The 23,469-nt window shown below is 42.6% G+C and overlaps 1 protein-coding gene across 2 annotated transcripts in view; it reads left to right on the top strand.

Annotated features, from left to right (window-relative positions):
• Window positions 1-23,469, top strand: part of FBN2 (fibrillin 2) — a 191,646-nt gene that overhangs the window by 75,752 nt on the left and 92,425 nt on the right. For both annotated transcript variants that reach the window (XM_044446643.1, XM_044446642.1), the window contains exons 12-18: window positions 8,674-8,793; window positions 11,650-11,775; window positions 12,333-12,455; window positions 14,203-14,325; window positions 17,084-17,236; window positions 18,813-18,866; window positions 19,890-20,015. In XM_044446643.1, coding sequence (XP_044302578.1) covers window positions 8,674-8,793; window positions 11,650-11,775; window positions 12,333-12,455; window positions 14,203-14,325; window positions 17,084-17,236; window positions 18,813-18,866; window positions 19,890-20,015 — 825 coding nt within the window. The remainder of the gene's footprint in view (window positions 1-8,673; window positions 8,794-11,649; window positions 11,776-12,332; window positions 12,456-14,202; window positions 14,326-17,083; window positions 17,237-18,812; window positions 18,867-19,889; window positions 20,016-23,469) is intronic.

Raw genomic sequence — 23,469 nt, 5'->3', positions numbered from 1 at the left:
CGGTCCTGACGGCCGCTACAGTACCAACACCAACCGGACTGGCTCTCCAACTGGCGATGCAAGTGGCCCCACTAGGTCCCTGCGACAGGTCGCTCCTTCCATCTTGTCCTCGCCAGAACATCAGGAGGCAGCCATGCTGGGATCGATTTCTGACGGAGAGATTCAGGATTCTCCACAGATGGCTCCTCCAATGGCACGCTTGCCCACACTGCAGCCTTTGCCTGAGGCTTCCCCGAGGGCTCCACCTCAGCAAGTGTGGTACCAACAGCGTGCTTCCTTTCCTCCCTGCAGAGAATGGGTGCAAGTGCCACATGGATCTGCCCATCGTGAACCATGGGACGACTATGCACCGTACAGATATTATCCATCGGTACGCCAGCGCACACTGTCTTCGATCCTGAGGGATGCTCCATCGACGTCCACAGCAGCTCAGACCAGGCACCCTTCCTCGCTGGCCAACTCCTCCTCCAGTCCTCTGCTCTGTTACGATTCTAAGTCAGAGGACTCCGATGTAGCGTCCACCTCACCAGATGTGGTTATCACCACACAAGGTCCCAGCTCACCCGAGCTGTCGTATTCGATGTTTGGGGAACTGATGGCAAGATTGGCAAGGTCTCACTGGAGATCGAAACCCAGCACCACTTCGATCCCAGTACCAATAAGTTCTATAACATCGTCAAGAGAGAACAATCTGCCGCCATCATTTTGCAACACATCACGACACTCCATCAGGCAATGATGGAACTGTGGAATTTCCCCAACCAGCCGCAGCCAACTTAACAGCAATACGATTCTATGTGCCGAGTTAGTGAACAGGACATTCCATTTCACCTGCGTCACCCGAGACCGAACTCGATCATCATGGAGTCGTCTCAGGGTTACAAGTCAAGAGAACACACCACTCCTCGCAACAAGGAAGGGCGGAAGATTGACATGATGGCTCGCCATATTTACACCACCACAGGTCTCGGGCTCTGGATCTCCAATTATGAAGCGATGCTGGCTCACTACCAGTATTTTCTTATGCAAAAACTGGAGACTATTACAGCGTCACTTCCGGAGCAGCAGAGGGATCTGGCTTGCATCTTCACCAAAAAGACGATGCAGGTGGCATTTCAATAGCTCTCTACGGTGAGGCATCATGTCGATTGCAACTCAAGGGCCATCGTTGGTGCTGTAGCCCTGTGTTGCCATGCCTGGCTCTGGAATTGCAACTTCCCAGATGAGACAATGCACAGCATAGAGAACATGCCCTTCGATGGCTCGGGGCTGTTCAACACCTGGATGTACCACAAGCTCAAGGCCATCCATGAATCACGCGTAACTGCTCGTCATATGGAAGTCCCCAACCAATCCAGACGTAAGTGGTCTTGGTCCCGTCCCTCCTACTGGTATCAACCTTACACGCAGTTCTCTGACTGGCAGCAGTTTCAGCTTCTTCGGCAGTGCCGAAAGCAACCACCTCAGCACTATCAGGAGAGCCATTGCCATCCGGATTCTGATAAGTGCAAGCGTTGACAGGCTGAGCAAACCTTTTCTCCTCTCCTGAACCCACCCTCCCCAATTCCTTTTGGGGATCGACTGCAAAGTCGACTCCCCATTTGGGAGTCCATCACATCTGATCAGTGGGTTCTATCCATCGTGGAGCATGGATATAGAATCGAGTTTGGTACTGTACCCCCATTGGGACCAATTTGATATATGTCACCGTCGTCAGTTCTCAAAGACAAAGTTCAGCAGCTTCTTCATAAAGGAGTGATTTGACAACTCTCACATTCTGAAGGAGTTACACGGTTTTTACTCGAGATATTTTACGGTTCTGAAATGTGACATTAGTCTTTGCCTGATATTGGACTTAAGTGGCATCAACAAATTCATCAAAACTAAGAAATTCTGGATGATCACCCTTCAAAACATCCTTCTGTTGCTCAGGAGAGAGGATTGGTTCACTTCCTTGAACTTAAAGGATGTTTATTTCTATATTAGCATCCCCCCATCTCACAGGCAACTTCTTCGGTTTACGGTCAGTTCTGACCTATTTGAATACAACATTTTACTGTTCGGACTGGCTACTGCTCCATGGGTCTTTACTAAATGCATGTCCCCGGTGCGTGCACACTTCCGGCTTCAGGAAATTCAACTATACCCTTCTCTTGATGACTGGTTGATCGTTTACTTGTCTAGAGAAGGCCTTCGATCGTCGATTTGAACTACATGCACCCTCTTAGATGATTTGGGACTGTGTATTAATTACGAAAAATCATGCCTTGTTCCTTCACAGATCATTGATTTCATCGGAGCCCGTCTTGAATCCACAATCGCGAGAGCCTTCCTTCCTCAAGGACGACAAGAGAATCTTCATGCACCCACTCAGTGGATCCACATGGACAGAACTGTTCCAGCACTGTCGGTACAGAAGCTACTCGGACATATGGCTTCCACAGTCTCTGTGGTCCCATATGCCAGACTACGTACGGATGAGGCCCCTCCAACTCTGGTTCAACAGTCTCTTCCAACCTCAACGAGATTCACCTCACCGGCCTCTTCATCTTCTGGCCTCTGTTCTCCAGACCCTGTCATGGTGGACTATACAAAGCAATCTGTCTGTCAGCATTTCGTTCTGCCCACTTCATCCAGCACTGACTCTGTTCACCGATGTCTCCCTCACCGGTTGGGGAGCTCTGTGTGCCAGCTTTCACACTCAGGGCACTTGGGCCTGTCACGAGGCTGCCAAACACATCAACTACCTAGAGCTGCTGGAAGTCTTCAAAGCCCTTCGGTCATTTGAGAATACTCTTCGGGGCCAAGTTATTCAAGCAGCCTCTGACGACATTGTGACTGTGTTTTATATAAACAAAAAGAGCGGAATGAAGTCTACTTCCCTGACTCATCTAGCCATGAGACTGTGGGACTGGTGCATTCCGAGGGAAATCACCCTCCTTGCCATTCACCTAGCCAGTACTGACAACGGGCAGCAGACACCCTTAGCAGACAGATGTCGATGACTCATGAATGGAAGTTGGATTATCAGGTCTGTCATCACCTTTTTATACCTGGGGCCCTCCGGACATAGACCTATTTGCCACTCACACAAATATGGTCTGCAAAGCCTATTGCTCCCGAGCAGGAATTGGTCTGGGTTCGAGAGGGGACGCTCTAATGATCCCATGGACAAACACATTCTTTTATGCGTTCCACCCCGATACCACTTGAGAACTCTTGCTGAGATCACCTTCGACGAAGCTCAGGGAATTCTTGTCACTCCCTGGTGGCCTCTCCAACCCTGGTTTCCTACCATTCTCCGTCTGTCTGGCAACACCTTTCAGTGACTGCCTCCCATACCTCATCTCCTAAATCAACAGAACAGGGAGGTACACCACCTGGACCTTCATTCACTCAATCTAACAGCCTGGTTCATTTGATAAGTCATACTACTCCCTCAATACTGACGGCTCTCTCGGTCTAGACACTGACCCGGTGGTGTCCGGACACTGCTGTTCATCCCCCCTCAATACTGAGGAATGCTCCATCGGATTCGAGCACTCTCCATCCTGATATTCAATTCATTCTCCAGTCTGCGCTAAGGCCTATGACTCAGCGCTCATATGCAGCTAAATGGAAACATTTCACATCTTTTGCCAAAACCAACCACTTTATTGCTCATTCAGCCTCTATTGAAAATGTTCTTCGATTTCTTTTATCATTGCAGCAGACTGGACTCAAACCTTCATCCATTAAAGTTTACATCGCCGCAGTCTCTCACTACTGTGGCCAGGTGGCAGGCTCATCGGTATTTGTCAATTCCTTAGAGGATTACAGAATCTCCAGCCACAGGTTAGGTCAGTTGTTCCGACGTGGAGCCTCTCTGTTGTCCTTCAAGTGCTCACCAAACCTCCTTTCAAGCCCTTGGTGACTACTGACTTACGTCTTTTGTCATGGAAGACTACCTTCCTCAATGCTATAATATCAGCTAAAAGGGCCAGTGAACTCTGTGCGCTTCATATAGGCCCTCTTTATCTCAATTTCCACAAGGAGAAGGTCATTCTGCATACTGATCCGGCGTTCCTCTGAAAGTCGTGTCACCCGTCCATGTCAATCAGGACATTATCTTACCAGCCTTTTTTCCTACTCCGTCTACGCCCGTAGAGCGCTTGCTATACTCCCTTGACATTCATCGATGCCTCGCCTTCTACAGGTCTCGTACAGAATTTTTTCGCAATACCAGACGTCTTTTCATCAAGTATTCTGAACATGACAAAGGTTCTCCCATCGGGTCCCAGAGACTCTAGAAATGGATTGTTCAGACCATTGAACTGACCTATCAACTTTCTAAACTAGACTTGTCATGCCCAGAGGCCATTCCATGAGAGCTGTCACAGCTTCTTCTGCTTTTTCCGTTGTCATTCTGCTCCATGACATTTGGAAGGTGGCCACTTGTACATTTGCCAGACATTACTGCCTTGATGTGTGTGCCAGACAGGGTTGCTCCTTTGGTTGTGCAGTCCTTTCTTCTGTTCTTCAGTGATGACACCACCCCGCCTCCGGGTCTGGTAAGCTTGCTTGTCACCCATATGTGTGATGCACAGAGGCCACGACGAAGAAAGGCAGGTTGCTTACCTGTAACTGTCATTCTTCGAGTGGCCATCTGTGCATTCACACAACCCACCTGCCGGCCCCATTTGGTGTCTGTGACTGAGTTTCTACGGTATCGTATTTTCGCTGGGTTACGGATCTGTAGAGTGTATTTTCATGTATTTACATACTTACCTTTAGTGTCTTAAACATGTGATGTGTAATAATTTTCGCTTTCGCTTGGGGGTGAATGGTCGGTCTTCAGTAAACTGAGGAAATGGTGGGCACTCCGCCTTCCTATACTATGTGGGGGGAGGGGTGCGGAGTTCCCACCAAAACCGTTAAGCTTTTAAATCTTCCCGGCTACAGGCACTGCACAGGTGCAGTGCCCATATGTGTGGATGCAAAGATGGCCATGATGAAGAACGACAGTTACAGGTAAGCAACCTGCCTTGCTCCAGTGTAGTGTCCCATGGGATAGCGCCTGAGAGCGAAAGTGTGGGAGGTGGTGCTTGTAGAGCCATCCTGGTCTTAAAGTATCATCTGAACCCAGCCAGTGTCTTGCACAAGCTAGGATGTTTATGCTGGATGATTGCAGAAAGATGTGATGAAACTGACATGCCATTACACTTGCTTGGAAATCCCTACATCTGAGACATATCTGAGCCAATCCAATTGCTGGAAATTCTTTTCTTAGGCTTAGTGGGTGACTTGATAATTAGTCTGAAAAAGAGCTTCCCTTTATAGTCTCTTGCTTTATTTGTGTTGGGAGATGCATTGCTATCAGTCCAGAAAAATAGTAGCATTAATATAGATAGTTTTCTGGAAGGGAAGGACAGGGGCTCTGAGGCTTCCAAAAAGGAGTTTGTTTATAGCCTCTTAAAAGGGTGTTTATGAAAAGAAACACAAAAGCAATATCAGTTGATAAATACTTCAACTAGCCTGGTATCAAGTCTTTTAGAGCTTTAAATGTTAATGTAACCACCTTAAATTGACCTCAGAATGAATAGGCAGCCAATGTAACTAATGCAGAATAGATATGATATGATCAGAACACACAATTCCTACAGGCATTTTTACTGCCACAATCTCTATTTCTTGAAGCTTCTGAACTTTGAAACTGCTTTTCCTAGGTCAGGCAGTGGTCACAGGCACTGCAGGTGGTAGAAGGAGCCCCAAATGTAAAGATCCAAAGAAAAGTTGGGATCAAACTGGGAAAGGTAGTCTAGCCCAGAGACTGAGATTTTTATACAGTAGCAGAGTTATTATGGAAAGCCTGGTTAACATAGGTTCTCAGTGCCAAGAAAAATCTGGTAGCTAAGAATCTGAAACCAGTTCCATCAGTGGCTAACCCAGAACTGTGTGGATAGCGTCTGGAGCCTGGTCTTCTAATTCTATGGCTTGGCCCCTAATGTGCCTCTAGTCTTAGGCATTTCCTGGTTCCATTAGCTGGCTAGGGCCCTTAATAAAACAATTGACTGATTTTGTGAGGAATATTCCTAGAGGCTTTGGGAAACCATTCAGATATATAGCTCTCTGGGACATCACATCATGTATTGGTGGTATGTATTTTATTGTATTTTATGTGTTATTCTAAACTTCCAAGATAGCTTTGGCTATTGGGAAATATAAAAATAAAATGAAGAAATAATAATTTAAAAAATCTGGTCCATCATCCCTGTGAAGGATTTGAAGCAGCATCTAGTCCAAACCAGATCAGATAGTGATCTGTCTAGAACAGAAGGGTTGTATTTAGCTCCCCCATTTCCAGATCATTGTCTTCCCATAGTACAGAAATCAAAGTCCTGTTTATGTACCTACAGGGCTCGTGTTTGATACCAACACTGTTATTTTTTCCTGTACCAGGTGGAGACCTTTCTTTTCTCGCAGGCATTTGAGAATCTGCAAGTGCAATCCTATTGATTGCATGCTCACTGCTCAACTAACAAAAAGCCTATTGAGCAATTTGAGGGGATTGTGAGATTCCTGTGCCATGTAGGGCTGAAGCCAGCAAAGTAGGAGGAGCAGCAGAGGTGATCTTTGCTTTCCTGTCCTCCTCCTCCTCTTTTTTTATTTTTTGCTAGATAGACTTTTAAACCTAAGAAAGATGTTTCAGAGGAAGACTCAGGATAAATAATTTCCTGACCTGCCTGGTTTCCTCCCTTTGTGCCCTTTAGGGCTTTTCCAGCCTTGGTGAGTCATCCGACATTATTCTCTACATGCTGTTATGAAGTGAGGGAAGGGAGTCAGATCTCTTTTGCCCCTTCTGAGGTCAAAGTGCTGTCTCTGGCTTTGTAGAAGGGACTCTCCAAAGGGAATATATTTTATATTGTTAATTCGTTTTATATTTTTAATGTATTATATTTTAATGTTTTGTGAGCTGCCCCGAGGCTTCGGCGAATGGGGCAGCATAGAAATTTTCTAAATAAATAAATAAATACCCTGTCTTTCCTGGAACAATTGTCAAGGGACTATAGAATTGCTTTCCTAGATTTTAGACTATTATGGCCATCCTTTATATTTCTGTATTCCTTTGATGTTTGGCCTGCACCATATTTCATTCTTTCCAACAGTCTATGTTGCATTGTCTTCTTACAGCTATTTGTAAGCTTCCCTGAGCATGCTAGTTATTGGCTGGATTTAAAGGATTAGAAAGTAGAAGTGCTGGGCTAGATCTAATTTGAACGTATCTAATGTTGTGGAGAACATGAAGTCCTGAGGCACTCTAGCCAAAGTGGTCTCAGCATGAAGTTTGGTGTCATCCATGACTAAAAGCCTCTGAGATAGCCTGCACCAGGCAGCAACAGATAGAGGATCAGATGGGTGTTCAGTACACCAACAGAATTCCAATCCTAGCTTCTGTCCATAGCACAGACAGTCAAACCTGGCTGATTGTTGGGATTTGGGCAGAATATCTGACTAAGGAGCACCATATTTTCCCACTACTTGACACATACAGTGGCAGTTAAAAGTTTTCAATCACAACACCAGTCAGTACCACTGTATGAAAAATTCAGTTCTAGTCAGAAGCAAGTCAGTTTATAATACACCTCACTTTGTTGGTATGCAGTTTCAGGGGGCCATGGTCTGGAGGGCTACATATCTTTAGCTGTTGCTTACTCTCCTGGCTGGCAGGACTGCTCTATTCTGTTTGTCTGGGACCATGTCAGTCTGGGTCTGGTAGTAATCTCCTGTGGGCTAGCATGTTTCAGCCTACAAGCTTGTGCCAAGACCCTAGGAAAATAAACAGCCTCAGATGGAATCAGGTGAAATCAGACAACACTCCCCAGAAAAGTCCTCCTCCAACTGGTTCTGCCAAAGACCCAATTACCATAGCCTTAATTTGTTAGAAAGTAAGAGTTTCACATTTTCCCAGGAGAACAAGAAATAAAAATATGATGAACTGAATGACCAGGAAGGGAGAATGAATAGGACAGAAAGAAATTGAGCTTGTTACCTATTTGTAACATGCTGAGATATACAGAGAAGAAGAATCCAAGTCAGCAGATTAAATCCAGAATGAAGAGGTTAGATGTTTCCAGGCTTCAGTAAGACATCCACTCACAATGAGTACAACAGAATGGACCAGCACCCAGTAGGGAATTCCAAGTGGGATTTGGGGACATCATGTATTCCCATCAGGGTTTTCCACTAGACAGAAACACATGGTGGAAGCTTCAAGATGGATTTAGGTAAAGTGGCTCATAGCAAGTCTATCCCTGTGGCACACTAAACTTGGAAAATTCTTATAAGAGTGCAAAACACAAGGGTATCTATAGCAACAGTAGCCTAATAGAAGACTAAAAAGAGAGGACACTGGACCCTTTTGTCTGCTTCACCTATATAGTATGGGGGGTTTCTCACAGCTTGATGGTTTTCACTGCACTCAAATGGAGCCTAAACATTAACATTTGTCCGCTGGTTTTGCAACAAGTCCTGGAAGTTCTGCATTGTAAAGGTAAAGTTTTTGGACAGGTGCATTAAATCAGTTTGTGACTGAAGAAAGTTAAATTTATTTCTTCACTCCAAAAATTCTGTATTTGAGACAAACTATTTCGTATAAATTGTGAAATCTGATTATCTTTCTTCTAATGCCAACAGATGTTGATGAGTGCATATCAAATCCATGCTCTAATGGCGACTGTGTGAACACACCTGGCTCTTATTACTGCAAATGCCATACAGGTTTTCAAAGAACGCCTACAAAGCAGGCTTGCATTGGTAAGAATTGTACTTGCACATATGTACTCTCTGTATATGCTTATGTTTTGAGTCAGATCCACCTTGAAGTCTAAAAACAATGTAGTCTAGCTTTTTCAGCAAACCATGGCAATGATGTAATGTTTGGATTTACTCACAGGAGGTTTTCATCCTCACTTCAAGTCTGCTTCAAGACCATAGATTCCAAAAAAGGACTTCCAAAAAGTCTGGAAAAGTCCCTATGCCTGTTAAGTGAAAATTATGTTATCAGGACAATAATAGATCCAGCTATCTTTTAAAAGAGTATATCCTTTCCAACCTGGGTTGGGCATCCCTCCTGCTGCCCTTCCCTATCCTGTATGTTCTCCTTACAATTCCCAAATGTATCAGTAACTTGGGTGCACTGGTTCCAATTGGGCAATCATGTCATAGCTTAAAAAGCCAATTTTTTTAAGTGAGCATTTTGCCTGGACACACAGCTCTGGGCATGCCATAATTAAAGCTAGAAATATTTGATCAGCATAGTTTCTAACTTAGTCTGAACTGTTAAACTATGGTTAGTAGGTTCAGAACAAAGTTTTTTCCAAACTCATAGCTCAGAAGCACTACAGAGAATCTCACTTTGCTCCCATGTTTTGCTGTATTCATGTATAACAGCCATTCTGTTGTACAGAACAGTAATGCGTGAGACAAAATAGAGATGGGTAGAATCATGTATACTTTTTCATACAGCATAAGTCATTCTTTTTATGTGCCACACTGCTACTGCATGCTTGGGTTTGCACAACACAACAAGCAGCCCTCTATGCTTTTCATATTGTGCAGTTTTTTGTCTGGATGTGCGCAACAGAGGAAAAGGGATTCTACACGAGTGTGGTTTCCTCACTCAGTCCTCCCAATGTTGGCACATATCTCACTGTGCTTGAAATTCAATCCCATGCTAGATGGCTGAAGCAGCTCCTGTAGTGAATGCTGTTCTTCATCATGGTCTCTGTGCATCACACATATGGGTGCTGCTTCAGTCCCTGTCAAGTGGTGCTTCAGACAAGTCAAAGCCAGCTTCAGAGGCTTCCAAATGGTCTGCTGCTCTGATGTGCTCAAAAAGCACAAGGAGAAGAGAAAGCACCTCAAATCCAAGGATCAAAATGGTCAAGAAGGCTTGTAAAGCTAAACATGGCAAAAGGGCAGAACATCACTCTTTGGCCCGTTCTGAGGTCACAGCCCACCAACTCAAGCACCTGCTCCAAACATATCACCTGTGCAGCCATGTTACCAAATTGAATCTCTCTGGCCCAACACTCTCCGATTCCAGCCATACCAGGGTCCAGCCCAGGTCATTAGGACTGACATGGTTTTTGTGTTGGTTTTGGGCGGGGGGGGGAGAGTTGCAATTCAACAGTGCAATATCCAGCACCTCAGAGCTCCACTGCAAGGTCGGTGCAGACATATCACTGTGATTCGTCCATGGAGCCAGTACTAATATAGGGGGAACCTATACTGGGGTGCATACCCCTTCCTGGGACATTACTTCCACAGCTATCCATGAGAACATGCCACAGACCCTTGTCAGTATGCCAGGCCACCAGCTCCAGCTCGTCTTTGCTCTGCAGAGCACTGGTCTCCACCAAGAACACTCCATTGTGCTGAACACGAACCAGGCACTTCACGGACCCTTCAGCTATCCAACTAACCTCACAAGAGTGTCCAAGGAGCACCTTCTTCATTGACCAGGCCTGACTCTTCTGATCCAATGGAATATGACTTAGACTCTAACTCACATACAGACTTTGCAGACTCTCTACCTCTCCCAACAACATTGTCTCCTCCCAAAGCCCAATATCCCCAGGGGAAAGCCTTGGACATTTTTCTGAACAAGTCCTCTGGATGGCCATGTCCTTAAGTGTCCATGTCCAATAAGCTATGGACCCTACTGAAGTCCTTATATACAACATGATCTGGGCGGAAGACTCTGTTTGAGCAGCAATACCATTCAACCCTACACTATCCAAGGTCATGAAGAAACCCTGGAGCTTCCCAACCTCCCATCAACTGGAAGTGATGTACCAGATAAAGGAGAGAGATATTCCTTACCTCTTGCACCATCCATAATTCCATCTGAATTCCATCATTTTTGAGTCTATCCATAAATGACCTAATAGGGAGCACGCCTCACTGACCGACAAAGAGGGCTGTCAATTGGATGTGATGGCGCAATGGATATACTCTGTGATGGGCCTGGGCCCCCACATCTCCAACTATGAGGCAAAGATGGGGAGGTACCAGATCTTTTCCTGGTGGAAGATGGAGGCTCTGGTGGCTTTCTTGCTTGGTCACCAATGGAAGCTAGCCAGAGTCTCCCAAGCTGCAGCCATCCAGCTCTCCAAGCAACGGATTGTCATGGTACGCCATCATGTTGACAGTGATTTGAGAGCCTTAGTTAATGTGGTCGCAATTTGCCATCATCCATGGCTTTGGGCGGCTAACCTTCTCCAAGAGATGCGCTCCTGGATTGAGAGCATGCTGCTCTACAGAGAGGGCCTCTTCTACACCTGAACAGACAAACATCTGGACATTCTCCAGAAGGCCAAAGTGATGGCTCGCTGCATGGGCATCAGCCCTTTTCAACCAGGGGCACATAAGTGGCCATGGGCCTGAGACCCTCAGTACTACTTCAGACAATAGGGGCCTTTCCCTAGCTGTGCTCAATATAGATAGCAACCACTAAACTTTCAACTGAATTGGAGGTGTGGAGGGCGAGAAAGGCAAAAGCATGCAAGCCTGATACCTGCATCAAATGTCCAAATGTTGTTGTGAACCAGTCTGGTTTTTTCTCCTTGGAAATAGTTTATTATTTTTTCATTCTTTGTTTTTTCTTAGATGTTGATGAATGTATCCAGAATGGTGTACTTTGTAAAAATGGTCGGTGTGTGAACACTGATGGAAGTTTCCAGTGTATTTGCAATGCTGGATTTGAACTAACTACAGATGGAAAAAATTGTGTTGGTATGAGTTCCTTTTTTTCCTTTTCCCAAAGACAGAAACAGAACTATTTCAAGATTTTATTTTGGTTGTCATTGTTCATCTTTAGCACTGACACAGGATACACATTTCCTAACAAGGACTGTCATATTGTCCAGTCATAATTTGACTTAGAATTGACACATAACAAATTCATATACTTCTATAAGTATATTTTGAAACTGTATTATATCATACTTGAATGGGATCTGTTAAAATTAAAATTTCCAGCTCGGTATATTTATTTGAAACAAATTCAGCTTTATTTTCTTATTCTAATCATAAGATTAGAAGCTAGAAAATTATAAAATGCTTTCAAATGCAAAGACTGGTGGACCTTCAGGAACAATGTAGGTCTGGCTTGTGCAGATCTAGGGGTAATGGAAAATCAGTGAAAATAAAACACATCTTCCAGCTGAAGCTGCTGCTATATCCAGGTCCCTTCTGCAAATAGGAAGAGCTCTTCATTTCATGAATGATCCTATCCATGAATTCTTTAAATACTAAAAAATAATATAAATCTTTATTGTCTAATTTTCTAGATCATGATGAATGCACAACTACCAACATGTGCTTGAATGGAATGTGCATAAATGAGGATGGCAGTTTCAAATGTATCTGCAAACCTGGATTTTTCTTGGCTCCTAATGGGCGCTACTGTACTGGTATGTATGAAATCTCACTGAAGCAATGCTGACAAACAATTCTAAATACTACTAATATCACTTAGTGCATTTCTCTGTTGCTTTTCTACCACAAGAGTAGCCCATAAGGCTGCTTGCATTGATAATGACATAATTTTTCTAATGGCAAGCTGAAGTTACAGTATTAGCACTACTAAATGAATTTTAGTCTTTAGTCGCCACCCATAATGGATGTTTTGTAGATCATGCTTTGTTTTAATTATGTCATTATCAATGCAAGTAGCCCATAAGGCTGCTTGCATTGATAATGACATAATTAAAACAAAGCATGATCTACAAAACATCCATTATGGGTGGCGACTAAAGACTAAAATTCATTTAGTAGTGCTAATACTGTAACTTCAGCTTGCCATTAGAAAAATTATGGGAAAATTCCCTGAGCAAAAGCCTATCGGCTGGTATTGTCCATGTGTGGTTGGACAATACAAAGAACCATTCCAAAAGGAGTTCATGTCCATCTCCCATGTTTCTGTCCATCCACACCATAAAAACTACTCATACAAACTCAAGTTACTTATTATTATTATTATTATTATTATTATTATTATTATTATTATTATTATAACATTTCTATGCCGTCCCTTGCCGAAGCCTCGGGGCGGCTTACAACACAATAAAATACATTGAAATACAATAGCACATAATAAATTACCATTAAATACAAAAATACAAAAAAATACATTGAGTTACAAACATAATAATATAAAATTAAAATTATCAGTATAAAATAAGTAAATAAATAATATAGGAGGAGAAAAGAGAAGGAAGAAGAAGTTGCCCTGGCCAGATCATATATTTTAACAATTAAAATGATGTTTAAATAAAAAGGTCTTTACCTGGCGCCTAAAAACCATCTTTTTATATTCTAAGCCTGAACACTTGTACTCCAACATTGACAAAAACATTGGAAAACTGATTGCTCCTGAGTCCTCTGTGAATAATGTGCTCAGACTCGCTGCTCTGGTTCTGAAATGTGGTGGAACTGCATGACATGTGTAGTCCTGCCATTCTTTTTTGATGGCATTTGTTTTCCACAGAATACACTTTTTCTCTGAGTTGCTTTTATCCTAACTGAGCAAAAACATTCAATAGCCTCCATTATAGGTTGCTTCTGGAAAACTTCAAAGTACTTCTAACAAGTAATTTCAGAAATCCTAATGTTGCCCCTATAGGCAAGCTATGATTAAGAGAGCTTGCCCAAGATCACTTGGAGTAACTTCATGGCAGCAACAAAATTTGAGCCAGTGCCTTCTTGGTTCTGTTTCTTAGCCAATGTACTATACCTTTTTCCATGTTGAAGAATGCATTTTGTTGTGTTTGGACTGTAAAATCATGAGTAAGTTTCACTGGTTTCCTGCTGCATTCTAGTTTATTTACAGCATTTATTAAAATGGTGGTAGCTTGAACCTAGCTTAAGACACAGGTACTGAGATGTAGGTATTTTTGTTGTGTCTTCCCTATTTATTTCAGTTGTACTAATATTAGAAAAAATTCTACTGATTTGTGGCAATGCTTGCTGAGTTTTCTGCCTGTTGATCCAGTTTTACCCAAGTTTGTCCATTGATTCTTCACTTAATCTTTACATGAATTCATGGCAACTGTTAATATCTGACCACACCAACATCACAATTATATAGTTTCATAAATTATAATAAAACATGCTCCTCAAATCTGGTGCTGAATAAAATTTATATTTTCCTCTGGATAGATATTGATGAATGCCAAACTCCAGGAATTTGCATGAACGGGCACTGCATTAATACAGAAGGATCATTTCGTTGTGAGTGTCCACCAGGCTTGGCCGTGGGAGTTGACGGCCGTGTTTGTGTTGGTAAGTATGTATACAATTCTGTTTTATTTTCAAACTTTATTTTTCATTAAAAATAAAATATTTTCATTGGGCTACACCCCTGGCAACACTGAAAAAACTAATTATAAAATATAATCAGTATATTATAATATACTAATTATATAGTATATTTGTATACTAATATACTATAATACACTGTGTGCTGGACACAGAAATATTGATCTGTATTGAAGGTAAGGGGGCATGTCCAGTTAAGTATGCAATTTACCAAATGTAGCATCTAGAATCTCTGTGCACTTTTTTCTCATTGGTTGACTATCAGGCCTGTCCTGAAAATAGGTGGAGGTACAGATGTAGGTAGAGATATAATGTTTTTATTGTACTGATATTCAGCCTAGTATAACCCCTTTATATGGTGAAGCAACATGTTAGCAGAACAGCCTTAATGACAATCTCTATGGTAGCAATTGAATAGAACCACTAAAACAAAGGGATTCAGGTGATGTTTATTGATTAATTGATAAAGATCTTCAGATGAATCAAAATAATTGAAATGGCTTGATTTGCTGTTGAACACAGTTACTAACTTATTTTTTATTTTCCATTTGAGGTTTGGCCTACTCCTAATTGGTCTTGGTTCAGTTTATAATTGTTGCATTTGTGACTGAAGATCGGTATTTTATACCGAAATGTGTCACATTTTTGAATCTGTTTATAAATGTTCCTTTTAATGTCTTGTAAGTGTATAAATTGGAAGAATGGTTACTGGTTTTTTATTATTGTTTGGAGTGAAGTGTCATATACCACTTATCACCTGTGTATTGGTTTATTTGGTGGTCTATAGATAATGAAAATAAAATGAATACTTGGTAAAATATACACCATCTATTCTGACTGTTGATAATTACAGTAAGGTTATAGAGTGGCAAATTCCTTTTGAAGTGGGTTTTCTAGGTTAAAGCCTATTTCATCATATATTTGAAGGACACAGAATTAATTTCTTAGAATATTTTTCTATTTGTGAAAGACTTGTCTTTCACAAATCTACCTGTCTGCTATATATTCCCATTGTAAATGTCCTTTTCAGTTTCATCACACACACATAGAGGGAGAGAAAGAGAACAGGGCTGTATTCCTTACTTGTCAAAGAAGCTGTCAGTTTCATCTTTTACTTTAGCATTACCCTCACCTTTATTCCTGAAAAAAACCCTCCACACTCCCATTTGGACAAACTGATGTCACCATTGAAACAAACCCTGTAACTAAAGTTTGAGTTAGTTCATGAGGGGAAATGGAACAAAGCCTGCTAGGAACTTACCTATCAAATCTGTCAAAATTTTACCCCCAAAATGGAATTATGATGCAACCCTGTTGAATGGAACCCAAACTGATAATATGGGCATATTCTGTAATTGGGCTTGTTACATAATCATAGATATCATATAATGGTTTCATAGGCCCCCTTGTTTTCTAACTCTGCTTTTATATAATCCCATTTCTAATTAATTATTACCATATAGTATATGTACTTTTCCATTTTCTAATAGCAGTTCCTTTTGTGCATACAAAAATACTTCTTTTATTCTGCAGATAATTATTTTGCAATAAATAAGTAGAATGTAAGTATGTAGCAAGAAGGATATTTTTAAGCAATATAAATGGTTCATTGCAGTTCTTATAGATAATAAAAATATTCTAAAATTCCTACCCCTGCAGGCTGGAATAAATCAACCAAAATGTCAATGTTCAGTTTTGACTTTGGGGTTATCTTAAGCCTGAATATATGTAATACCTGTGTCATCTCCAAGCTGTTAAGGTTCTAAGTTCCAGAGTTGTTTGAGATCTGTATGTGCACCATATTATTTAATGCTGTGGGAAGGGACAGGGAAAATTTACCCTGCTGAAAGCACAAGTTTCAGCACAGAAACCAATACCTTCTAAAGTCTGGTAGTCTTAAAGGGAATGCTTGTGGTGCAGAATGTTTCATTCTTTCATATTTTTTTAAACACACAGCACTAGAGCTTTGCAATTAGTTTTTAGACATTTACTTCACAAGAGGCAGTACCAGGAATCATTTAGGAAATTTTGTTTTCCCACAAGATGTTATAATTGCTCTAGACATACAGTAATGGGAATAAATTTTAAGTAGTGCATAATAAAAATCTTACTCATTCTTATTCCTTTGAGTAAAATTTCAAAGAGTGTGTCTACTGTTAACAAATCTACTGTAAATTCTTCTTTGGCTTCAAAAGCCTTCTTGTTGGCTAAGCTGCATGATCTCTTGCATGATCTAAGAAGTGATGTTATTCAGAAACTGTAGGCAGCTGCAGAGTATTTATAGTCTGAGAATTGGCACATTAAGTTAAACATTTTGCTTTGGGCTTTTAGTAGTGTTGACAAGTGGGTTAAATATTTAATAGAATACACCAAAAGAAAAGTACATTAAAGAGCTTAAATCATACATCCATTCATATATACTCAAAGTATCATATTTTTCTTGTAGGAAATAGACCGATAAAGCATAGTATGACTTACTAGGAAATACTGTGTAACATGAACAAATATCTAGTTAGATAAAAGAATATTCAAATACATCTCCAAAGCTAGGTTGGATGTCAATAATTGGTAGTTATTGCATCTTATAATGGTTAAGTCTTGCCTCCAGGTTGAATTCCTGTATGACAGATGTAAATGTTTTAGTCTTGTTCTTTGTGTAAGAATATTTATACCATTTCCAGTGTGAGACAACCCATCTATTGTTCTATCTTACTCCCCTTAGATACGCATATGCGAAGCACATGCTATGGTGGAATAAAAAAAGGAACATGTGTCCGCCCTTTTCCTGGAGCAGTGACAAAATCTGAATGTTGCTGTGCCAATCTGGACTATGGGTTTGGAGAACCTTGCCATCCATGTCCAGCCAAGAATTCAGGTAAAGCTGTATTTTTCTTTCAATTTTATACCTGCAACAAATTAAAAGCACCAAATTGATTCACACATGTATTTTTACAATAGGATAAGAATTCGAGACTCTCAATGTTTACATCATCCGTGAAGAAAAGTAAATGAGTCCATAGACTCTACATTACTATTATATATCTTAGAGATTTGCTTCCCTGTAAGCATTCATTCCATTTCAGATCAGTTTTCAGAAGAGAGCATGCACCCATGCTCCTCAGTGTGTACTTAACTTCTTAAACATGTTTTCCTGTTGGAAACATTATTCAGTTTTAAGCTATCTATAACATAAGACAGTTGTCTCTTGGTTTGTTGTTTGATTTCTGGTTGTTTTGAAGAATTTTCATTTTTTTGGTATTGTGTTAGGAAAATAATACACAGAATACTGTGTATTACTGTATTATGTGTATGGTTCTTTTTGTTTCTGTCTCAGTGGTCCCTGGAGCAGTTTTCCTGTTTTCAGTGGTCCCCAGCTGTGGAAAGGTTGAAAACCACTAGCTTAGTGCTTTAATAAATGCCTAGTGGCAGGAAACATGGCTTGGAAAAATAATAAAGAATATTCCCAAAGATAAGCTTTAGTGGCAATAAAAATACTAGACAATACAAATCCTCTTCATACAATTCATATTTAACGACAGAATAAGTCAGTGTTCTATGTAAGCAATGAAATAAAATGGAACTTCATACTACTTAGTAAAACTAATCCAAATATTAAATGCTGAGTGTCTGCTTTGTATTGGATTCATTTAGTTCATCCTTTCAGCTAAGAGTAACGGATCCTGGTTACTCTTGTTGCTGACTCCAGGAAAGATCACTCCAGCCTCTGGCAGGAACACTCTGCAGTGCTGCCGCTGTTTGTGATAGTGATGCAGGGCAGTTTAGAGGCTCACACTTCCTCTTACCCGCTTGGAGAAGAGGCAGGAGCTGGTGATTAACTTGGTGCTAGTACATCCGGCACCCTCAACTCCTGTTCGAGAGGGAGCAGGGGGTATCAATACACAGCCAACTCCCCTCCCCACTTTCCTCTCCCTGTTCCTTTTTGTCCTTCTTTTTATTCTTAATGTTTGTTTGTTTGTAGGACAAATGCAGTCCTAGCTTTAACTGGGGCATGATGCAGTTGGCAGTCTCCTGCACATTTGTTCCTGTCATGTCTGAAGTTGACCCTGTTTCCTTTCAGGATTTGAGCCTGTTTGTACATCATGACAGCCATGATGAGCTGAAATTGGCTATGATCGTAGCTGTCAGAGAGAGGAAGCTCATTCCTGTTTGTTTGTTTGTTCTCTTGTTCCTGGGAAACTGAGGGGACAGGACAGGACAGGAAGGGGAAGTATATGTTAATGCGAGCATAATGTTGTACAACTGTTGTTTTATGAAAGTTTTTGTCTGAAAAATGTGTGAAAATTAGAAATGGAAGAAACGGTACCTGAATTAACAAAGCTTTCAAGAGCAATTTAATTCCATGTGCTATAGTATTAATGTATTTTGATATATTAAAAGTTAACAGCTTCCGTATTTTTTGTGTTTCAACATTTTTATTTTCACATGAAAAGCCGAGTTCCATGGTCTGTGTAGCAGTGGAGTGGGAATTACTGTTGATGGAAGAGGTAATGTTCCATAACATTTTATAGGTATGGCCTATTAAAAAAAAAAGAAAACAAATGAAAATCCATTAAACATGCTTACACATGTAGTGAGATATAGCAGCTATGACCTTTTGTTTTTTAACCTACCACATATTGTTGTTTTAGGTTTGGTACCATTTTTTTTAAATGTCAGCCAGACCGTGAGGAAGAAACAGATTATGTTCCCGCTGGAACCAGTGGCAAAATTCTCTTTTGTTGTAATAGAAGTTGAGAATCTATTTCTGTATGTTTTCTTGGCAATACCACATGACTAATACTTTAGCAAACATCTATGCAAATTGTGTATATGTAATAGTTTCATTCTATTTAATGTATGTTTGGTAGTTTGCAGGAGATCATGATGAACTTATTTTCATTACATTCTGCTTTAGAAGAAAAGATATGTGATAAACATCAGTAACGAATTATCCAGGCTCTGAACTTTGAGGCTTCTGAGCATCCAGTGGAAGGCAAGAGGTGCAGTGGTGATGATCTACGCCACCACTGTTCCTTGTGTTTTGCAATTTATCTAGAAGGCCAATTTTGGTCATCTAGACTTAGTGGCAGGGAGGGGAATGAGGAAAGTTGAACTCCTATTAGAACTTCATGACCCCTTCTTCCTCTCCTTGCCTTTTTACCCTTCTAAGACCCAGTTGCAACCTGGTGGTGTGGGAGATGGTGCCCATTGTAAGGGGGTGGGGTGTCGATTTAACCTTCAGAGTCGGATTACCAAGGTTGAAGGACATAAAAGTAAAAGAATCAACTGATAAAAATCACATGGTCTCTCAGACAATGTTGATCATAGGATTGTACCCTAAGATCTTCCATTTTATCTTCTCCTACTTTGATTTAAATCCATTTTAATTTAAATATGTCATTGTCCAAGTTCAGTTGGTTTAGCTTTGTATCAAATCTTTTTTGCTTTGTCATTTGTGAAACAGCATATTCTTTGTCTTTCCATTTTTTATCTATGTGTATTAAAACTTTATTACTTTATTATTGCAGATATTAACGAATGTGCTTTAGATCCTGACATTTGCTCCAATGGTATTTGTGAAAATTTACGTGGCAGTTATCGTTGTAATTGTAACAGTGGATATGAATCAGATGTTTCAGGAAGAAATTGTGTGGGTAGGTTCTTTGAACACTATTCATATTAGTGCTATGCTGAAAATTTATTCAGTTTTTTTCAGCCATTCTTATTCAATTGGATAAAAGAAAAATTACTTTAAAATAAACTGCTAAATTGGCTAAGGAGTATGCAACAGTCTCCTGCCTTTCATTGCACCATCATCTCTCAAGCAGCCTATAGCCTCCTTGGTTTCATGTACTCTGGATAAAACCCCAAAGATATGACATGGTAATCCTGTCCAAATGCAAAAAGTTGCTTCAGATCAGAAACTGCAAGGACCCTGGGAGACTATCTATCTATCTATCTATCTATCTAAAAGATTTCTATGTCGCCCCCATCGCAACAAAGCCTCGGGGTGGCTCACAAAAAATACATAAAAACATAAATAATAATAATATAATAATTTAAAAGAAAAAACATTAAAAAACCCCCAGTGCATTCTTGGCTAATTTTAAAATCCTAATTAATTCAATAATTTAGCAATTAAAATAAGTTTTAAATAAAAAGGTCTTAGCCTGGCGCCGAAAACAAATAACGACGGCGCCAGGCGGACCTCTGGGGAGCGCATTCCATAGATGGGGCGCCACCGTGGAGAAAGCCCTCCTCCGGGTACTCACCCTCCTAATATCATTCACAAAGGGTTCCCAGAGAAGGGCATCCGTTGCTGATCTCAAGGGGCAGAAGGGCATATATGGGCGCAAGCGTTCCTTTAGATATCCAGGTCCCAAGCCGTTTAGGGCTTTATAGGTCATAACCAACACCTTGAATTGGGCCCGGACTTCAATCGGAAGCCAGTGGAGCTGACGGAGAACTGGGGTTATATGAGAATAACACCCAGTCCCCGTCAGCAACCTGGCAGCTCTAGTCTGCACCAATTGAAGTATCCGGACCGTCTTCAAGGGTAGCCCCACATAGAGCGCATTACAGAAATCTAATTGGGAAGTTACCAGCGCGTGTGTCACTGTCGCCAGGCAGTCGTTCTCCAGGAAGGGACGCAGCTGATGTATCAGCTGAAGCTGAAGGAAAGCGCTCCTCGCCACCGCCATCACCTGAGCTTCTAGAGACAGCTCAGGGTCGAGGAGCACTCCTAAGCTGGGAACCCTGTCCCTCAGAGGGAGTGCAACCCCATTTAGGACAAGGCCCAAGTCCCCCATCCCGAGTCCTGAGCCACCCACCAACAGGACCTCCGTCTTGTCTGGATTGAGCTTCAGTTTATTGGCCCTCATCCAGCCCATTACCTCGGCCAGGCACCGGTTCAGCACAGCCAGTGCCTCACCTGGATTGGTGGAAAACGAGATGTAGAGCTGGGTATCATCAGCGTACTGATGATTCCGCAGCCCACACCTGCTGATAACCTCTCCCAGCAGTTTCATGTAGATGTTAAGTAGCAAAGGGGACAAAATGGACCCCTGCGGAACTCCATGGCATAACTGCCATGGCGCAGAGCCATAGTCCCCCAGCACCACCTTCTGAAATCGGCCATTGAGATAGGAGCAGAACCACCGCCACGCAGTGCCTCCAACTCCCAATCCCGCTAGCCTATTCAGAAGGATACCATGGTTGATGGTATCAAAAGCTGCTGAGAGGTCCAGGAGAACTAACAGGGATGCACTCCCCCCGTCTCTCTCCCTGCACAGGTCATCGTACAGGGCAACTAAGGCAGATTCAGTGCCATACCTGGATCTGAAGCCGGACTGAAATGGGTCTAGATAATCAGTTTCATCCAAGAGTGCTTGGAGTTGTCCCACCACCACCCGTTCTAGCACCTTGCCCAGGAACGGGAAGTTGGCCACCGGTCTATAATTGGCGGCCACCTCTGGATCCAGGGATGCCTTCTTTAGGACTGGCCGGACTACCGCCTCCTTTAAAAGGGCAGGTACCTGGCCGTCTCTTAAAGAGGCGATGACCACCTCCAGGATCCAGGTCCCAATCCCGTCCTTGGTTTTCTTAAGTAGCCAAGATGGGCATGGGTCTAGTAAGCAAGTGGTAGGATGTACTTGTCCAAGCACCTTGTCCACATCATCAGGCCGCAACAACTGAAATTCATCCATTAATTGTGGACTTGATGGCGTTGATGGCGTCTCCCCAGTAGAATCTGATTCAATAGCAGAGTCAAGCTCGTGGCGAATCTGAGCGATTTTCTCCCTGAAATGCTTGGCAAAGTCGTCACAGCGGGCCTTCGAGGGTGGCACAAGATCTTTCTTCGGGCCCGGATGTATCAGCCCCTGCACCACCCGAAAGAGCTCCAGCAGACGGCATTGTGAGGAGGCAATGGAAGCGGAGAAGAATTTCTTCTTCGCCATCCTCGCTGCCACAGCATAGGCCTGATAATAGGCCTGATAATAATCACCCCGTGATCTCCTTCACCTACACTCTAGACGTCTCCCAACCTGCTTCATCGCCCGTAATTCAGGTGTATACCAAGGAGATGAATGGTCTCTGCCAGGTGGGAGAGGACACTTGGAAGCGATCGTGTCAATAGCCCCGGTCATCTCCTCATTCCACAGTTCAACCAGGGCATCGACAGGATCACCTGCCTTGTCAACCGGAAAATCCCCCAGAGCTTCCAGGAATCCATCAGGATCCATCCGGCTCTGGTGGCGGACCAATACAATCGGGTCTGCACCCTTGCAGAGGGAAAGGCCACTCTCAAGCTCAAACCTTATGAGGAAGTGAGCTGACCATGACAAGAGCATCAAGCTTAAATTCCTCACCCTCAGATCACCCTCTTCCTGCCCCGTCGAAAAAACCAGGTCCAGAGTGTGTCCACGTTCATGCGTCAGGCCAATGACGTGTTGAGACAGCCCCATGGCCGCCATGGAGGCCATGAAGTCCTGAGCCGTCCCGGTTAGAACCGTCTCATCAAGGAGATTGAAGTCCTTCAGGACCAACATCCTGGGAGTCTTCAACACCAGGTCCGAGACGATCTCTGTCAGCTCAGGCAGGGAGACAGAAGGGCAGAAGGGTGCACGGTACACCAACAGAATCCCCAATCTGTCTCGGTCGCCCAACACCAAGTGGAGGCACTCCAGCCCCAGTCTCGAGAGGACAGGAAGCCCCACAAGGGAAATAGAAGCTCGATAAACCAGAGCGACCCCTCTCCCCTCCCCTCCAGGTGTGGTCGGTGCTGGACCAGGTACCCGGGCAGGCACAATTGTGAGAGGGAGACATCCTCCCCCTCACCTGCCCAGGTCTCTGTGATGCACGCCAGGTTGGCCCTCTCATCCATGATCAAATCATGGAAGAGTGTTGCCTTATTTTGGACCGACCTGGCATTAAGCAGCAGCACCGACAAGCCCGGAGGGCAGTTGACAAGTCTACCTGGAACCCACCGGCTGGGGGAATAACCAGAAAGAGGGACAGGTGTTACCCATCTGTCCCTCCTTCTATGCTGACCCGTTAGACCCCCAACGCCATAACGCCCATTGCCCATCACCACCCCAATGGTGGCAG

This window comes from Varanus komodoensis, unplaced genomic scaffold (assembly GCF_004798865.1).
Source record: "Varanus komodoensis strain SLA01 unplaced genomic scaffold, ASM479886v1 scaffold5, whole genome shotgun sequence".
Taxonomy (NCBI): Eukaryota; Metazoa; Chordata; class Lepidosauria; order Squamata; family Varanidae; genus Varanus; species Varanus komodoensis.
This window is presented reverse-complemented; position numbering and strand designations above follow the sequence as displayed.